The following is a 5478-nucleotide window of genomic DNA, read 5'->3' as shown; positions in this document are numbered from 1 at the left end:
CTTTGGTTTCTTTGCGGACCGAAAGTAAAGCTTTATTTCGAGTTCTTGCTATAGTAGAAATAGTTTCGTACCCTCACTGCCTGCTGAGAGTAAATGTTAAAACAAATATATATTCAATGATTGTAGTTGATGGATGTACTTCAGCTTTGAAAATGTTCTAAAAAAACATTATTTTAGAGTTAACGTCAACGTGTCTTATAGTTTGATTGAGCACCGTTTTTTACCAATAACCTCGCTAAAGACGAATCTTTAAAGTTGACAGATTTACAAATTAGTCTCTTATCTACCCTGACAAATGGCGCCGGTGGTCATATTGTTTAACTTAAAGCTGAAAATCAACCCATAGCACGAGATGTCGAACCCATTTTAGGAATCCTTCGGATGGTAATTTCTTTGGAAAGTATGGTCGATGTGTAGTGTCCGTTTTGCAGTTTGGTGTAAACAGCCCAGTCATATAGCAATATAATGTGCATGGGGATGATACACATCACCTGTTGTTTTTGTATTCATAATAATGATTTGAATACACTTAACCTCGAAAAATGCCAGTATTTCAGAAAGATAACAATTATTCACTGCAGTATCTAATACATCGATAGAAATTGTGTTCTATATATTCTATTCCTTATCCGAAATCACTATCCGAATTGTATTAAGCATTTCTGCTATTGAAATGTAGTTACTAAAGGAATTTGGTCTCCCGGATGGTATGTTTAAATTGAGATTTGAATAAGGTTTAACATTACATGAACACTTGACGTCATTTTGAACCTCGCCTTTCCGGAGAAAAGCGTGAACACTTGTTGATACATTAAAGGCACATATTCACTCGCATTGAACTACTCCAATAATCGTTAAGAATAACTTTCATATATGTTTGGATCCCGCGGCAATAGTTTCATAAATATAATATTTTATATAAGATAATCTGTTTTAAACGTTAATCTCAATTCTTGCAGAAACCGTTCTAACTTCTTTCCTTCATATCTGATTTTCAACAATCAGTCCAGTCTTTTAAAGTGGTCATTCAACTTAATTTGCCATATATGAATTAAAGCAACCTGATCTTGAAGTTTATGAATTTGTAAACAGATTTGGCTCGAATTATGCATACAAAACGTCTTTCGTTGAATACTTTTAAACAGACCTCCTATTTCCACTATCAAACTGATTGTCATTGATGGTTGAGACTGGTATAGAATATATCGTCATCACTCAGAAACTCGTCATTACTTATTTTTAGTTTCATAGTCAGATAATGTTTTAGAATGTGGTGTTGGGGAACCTTTTCTGGGCCAGTTTGTTCGTTATCACTGCCCTATTTATTGCATATTGAAATTCGAAAAAAACACGGTCGGGTCAACTTTTAAACTCGGAATATGTCGAACACCAAGCGCTTGTGCCATTTTTGCCCGGAACTTTCGGGAAAATACCTCTTCCTAAACAAACTATGAGAATTTTTACTAGTCCTACATCGGTATCCAAACACGTTCCTCTCATGCATGATGACACCGTCTACGAATCTCACAAGCAAATGTCCTGAATAACATTTCCAATCACAGACCCTTCTTACTGTACCTAGCAGATAGACCATTTTTTCTTCACATGTCCCGTATATAATGCACAAAGACATAGCCTATTCGACAAACTGTCTGCTATAAGCCTATTGCAATTCAAGAGGTACTGTTTGGATTCAAAACAACCACGGACATGACCAACTAAACGATATTTAATCACGGTCAGCACTACATTCGCCAAACTAAACGCTTTTGATCTCCTTAAGATAAGAACAAATTTGATTCTACAACTGACCTGACCTGACATATCGATGCCCTCCACCGTCTTCCTGTTTCTTGACGTGTCTCTCTTTTGGCTACTTCCATACTCCCCATTGCATTTAACCACCTACTAATTCATACATTTACATTTACCTTTCACCCTATCCATCAAATTATAACGATAAAAAGTCTACAAATCTAATAACATTAACCCCATTACAAGCAGTTTGAAAAGGTGACAGATACGAGGCATTATTTTATCTAACAAGCTTCCTTCTCAATTCTGACTCGCCCAATTTAATATTAAATCCTCGATCTTCCCCAGTAAGGAAAGGTGAGACACTAGATAAACATATTATTAATATTAATAATATATATATATATTTCATTAATATAGCATTAACTAACATTTTTTCGCGACGTGCGAAAGTAATGTGTTATTATGTCAGTTGAAGGCTAGTACAAGAAATCTTTCTTAGGTAGAAAAAAGCCGTAGGAAAATCTGGCTCATATTTCAGCAATGTCACTTCTTGTTATTACTCGCCGGTTAAATGAAGATGAAGAACTTCATAATGTACTAGTAATGAAAAACATATGCCAAGCAATAGCTCATATAATGCATAAAAAACATACAAAAGATTATTTCGTTAGCCATGGATAACAATGCCTTGAATGTCATATTTATTATAAAGACCTATACCTATTTTTGGATTTGGGCTAGTACTTTTGGGACGGTCATTCTTAACTTTTTTAGTTTTTCAAAAAGTCGGGATTAATATACATCATATGAAATATATTCCCGCACGAAACTTTATGGTACGTGAGAAAGGGTTTCTTAATAAGAAACGGTCAATTTTAGAGTTGTACTGATTTGTCCGTCCTCATGGTCACTGGTCATGACCTGGCAGGTCAATATCCATATGTGTCCAAGATAGCAGAACTGACCTTAACTTTTGCCAACGTGGACGCAAAGGCATGGGTATATAAAGCAGGGGTCTGACCCCAAACACACACGGATCTAAACTACCGATTACCATGAAGATTGCTCTTAGTTGCGTTGTGGCGATTGCCTGTCTTGGTAAGCATTTTTGTTCTAAATACTTAATTGTCAGAGATCAATATTGACCAGTACACTTCGTTATAAAAATGTAGTATGTATTTTTTTGATTTATTTATGTGAAGGAGACTTATTATTGTATTTTCCTTGCTCTGAGATAGCTAGGAGTGCTTGATCATGTAAACAAAAAAAGATAATTGATAGATAGACATAACACGGTTTCCCTGCTTTCTTTAACCAAACATTGCAGTTCGGTTACTGTTGGGTCTGTTTAAAGTAGTCCGATAAGCGAAGATAATGGAAGAAATGAAGGAGTGTTCCGTTTTATGTAGTGTCATAATGGCCAGAAGATGTGATTTATTTCATTGAATAATCATTTGATTTGTTTCACACGTTTATTTTATTTATTATACTTCTTTTACAAAGAGTCATTCAATGTTATTAAAGGCATATTAATTTATCTATTTTTATGGGAAAAATATTCATCTTTTTTTAATAGCTTAATGTCGGGTGAACTGATCAAAATTTAATTTAACACGTTACTTTTATATTCCAAAAGTTTCTTTGAAACCTCACAATGTGACACCATTTAAGGGGGTATTTTATGTTGCTGTTGTTGTTGTTTTAAATGTTTGTTTGTACTTTTGAGATGAGCGACAATTTTACTTTCGTGTCTCATTAGATTCAGATATGCACATATTGGGAAAAAATATACTTGAACAATTGTTTTAATTTTGTGCCAATTCGCATTCAAGTACATGTATGTCATTTGTCATGTTTATGCATTTAGGGTGTCAAATATAATCCGAAAGGTTTGATTTTAAAGTAAGCATCGAAAACACAACAGAAATGGCAGGAACCATGACAATTCACTTTGCTGATGACAAACAAGCAGTCATACAAAGGACTTCACAATATCTTTCACTATTTCACGACAGTTTCTGCTACTTATATCTCTATATGACCCTCTATATGTTTGACACGAAATGAAAGGTAAGTAAAGGTCACCAGAGATAAAAGTTTAACGTAGAAATCCGTGCTATTGGACATGTGCTTTGACTATGATAAGGAATCCGACCAAAATTAGCCATTTTGCTGATAGGGTTAGTAACCTTTATATTAAATGTTGATGTTTAGTGTCCCCATATAATATTGGTATCAATTACAAGGCAATTAATTGCTGACAATTGATTAATTTGACCTATTTCGTACAACACAAATCTCTACAAATAACAAAAATAAATTGAAAAAAACCCAGCATTTTTCTTATTTACAATCAAACACAATTAAGCAGAATCGTGGTGTTCATACTTAGTCTATTTAATAATAAACGTGTACTTTCAGCTTTGGCCTATGGAGAGGAGTGCAGGGACACCGGAGACTGTGGTCACGTGAGCTGCCCGGAGAACGACTACGTGCTCGAGTGCCACAACCGCCAGTGCACGTGCACACATAGTGAGTAACTTTAGCATATATACTTGCTCAGCAAATTAATTATTCAAATCGTTTTAACCTTAAGTTATACTACTGACAGAAAGTTTATTTTAACATTAATATTGTACGTGGTCAAGAAAGCAAAGAAGAAATAAGTAAGAATCACTTGCATGCAACATAATATTCGTATCCTTGCTTACCATGTTGATATCATTTCAGCCTCGGCCACGTGTTCCCTCCCATCCGACTGCAGCGGAAACCGATGCGACCGTGACTGGCACTGCGTGGACGGCGCGTGCCGCTGTGGTTTCGGATTTGGCGGGCAAGGCCGATAGATGGCGCTATTCTACTTAACTGTTTTATTTTTCGGTTAACAAATAAATCGATCGTAACAGGATGGTTTTCTGTAGTTTTCCTATGTTTTTACTAAATTTTTACTTGTACAAGTAATGAAGCATTTGGGTCTTCAAAGTATCTGTAGTCTTGTGGTTTGCGACTGCGCATATTTAAGAATTAATAGATAAAATCCTTAGACTAAATAAAGCATGTTCAAACGATTCTTATTAACTAGATGCCTCTAACAACCTGACGAGTGTGCTTCAGAGCTCCATATTTCTTAAGAACATAATAAAACCAAACCCAAGAAAAGATGATGTGCATGGAAAACCAACTATAGGATTAATTGACACAGTAAACATTAAATTAAAATCAGTCAAATTAAAGGGAAGCAATGCAAGCAATAGCAGAATCGATATTCTGACTTTTGAGGATAGTATGCATTTAAATTGGTAAAGATTGTATTACAAATCTACAGAATACAATGCTTACTTAACCCTGCTATCAATCTATAATGTGTTCACTTGGCCTGGTGATGTAAGTGTATAACTTTAGTACTGGTTTTATATGTTTTCACATTGCCACAAACGTAATATTTCAACCAGTTTCTTTTAAAATCTTTAAGATAGAACTTCAGTTTAAAATAATTGATGGGTTTATTGATCTAAATTTGACAAAGAACGTTATATTGAGTGATTTTGTACATATGCATATGTATATGTATTTACAATTATTTAAATATGTATATAAAGTATATGGTAATCTTTACTTCAAAACGTAATAAATAAGACAAGTTCAAATGATAGGTAACTGGCAAGGCCAAAAAGAATGTTGATTCGCTGTTAACGTCAATAATACCATATTCATCAATAA

General features: G+C 34.4%; 1 protein-coding gene across 1 annotated transcript; it reads left to right on the top strand.

The window, feature by feature from the left end:
* The first annotated feature begins 2813 nt into the window (after positions 1-2813).
* LOC128219056 (serine protease inhibitor Cvsi-2-like) lies at positions 2814-4604 on the top strand. Its single transcript, XM_052926869.1, has 3 exons — positions 2814-2856; positions 4180-4290; positions 4489-4604. Exons 1-3 carry the CDS (start codon positions 2814-2816, stop codon positions 4602-4604), a joined length of 270 nt encoding a protein of 89 aa, XP_052782829.1.
* The last annotated feature ends 874 nt before the right edge of the window (positions 4605-5478 follow it).

The sequence above is a fragment of the Mya arenaria genome, chromosome 15, assembly GCF_026914265.1.
Source record: "Mya arenaria isolate MELC-2E11 chromosome 15, ASM2691426v1".
Lineage (NCBI taxonomy): Eukaryota > Metazoa > Mollusca > Bivalvia > Myida > Myidae > Mya > Mya arenaria.
Note: the sequence above shows the minus strand (reverse complement) of the source record. Positions and strands in the feature narration are given on the sequence as shown.

Excerpts from the sequence above, each read along its gene's own strand:
- LOC128219056 (XM_052926869.1), top strand. The coding sequence starts at position 2,814 with ATGAAGATTGCTCTTAGTTGCGTTGTGGCGATTGCCTGTCTTG. Across the intron at positions 2,857-4,179 it reads TGTGGCGATTGCCTGTCTTG|CTTTGGCCTATGGAGAGGAG; the intron begins GTAAGCATTTTT and ends GTGTACTTTCAG. Across the intron at positions 4,291-4,488 it reads CCAGTGCACGTGCACACATA|CCTCGGCCACGTGTTCCCTC; the intron begins GTGAGTAACTTT and ends ATATCATTTCAG.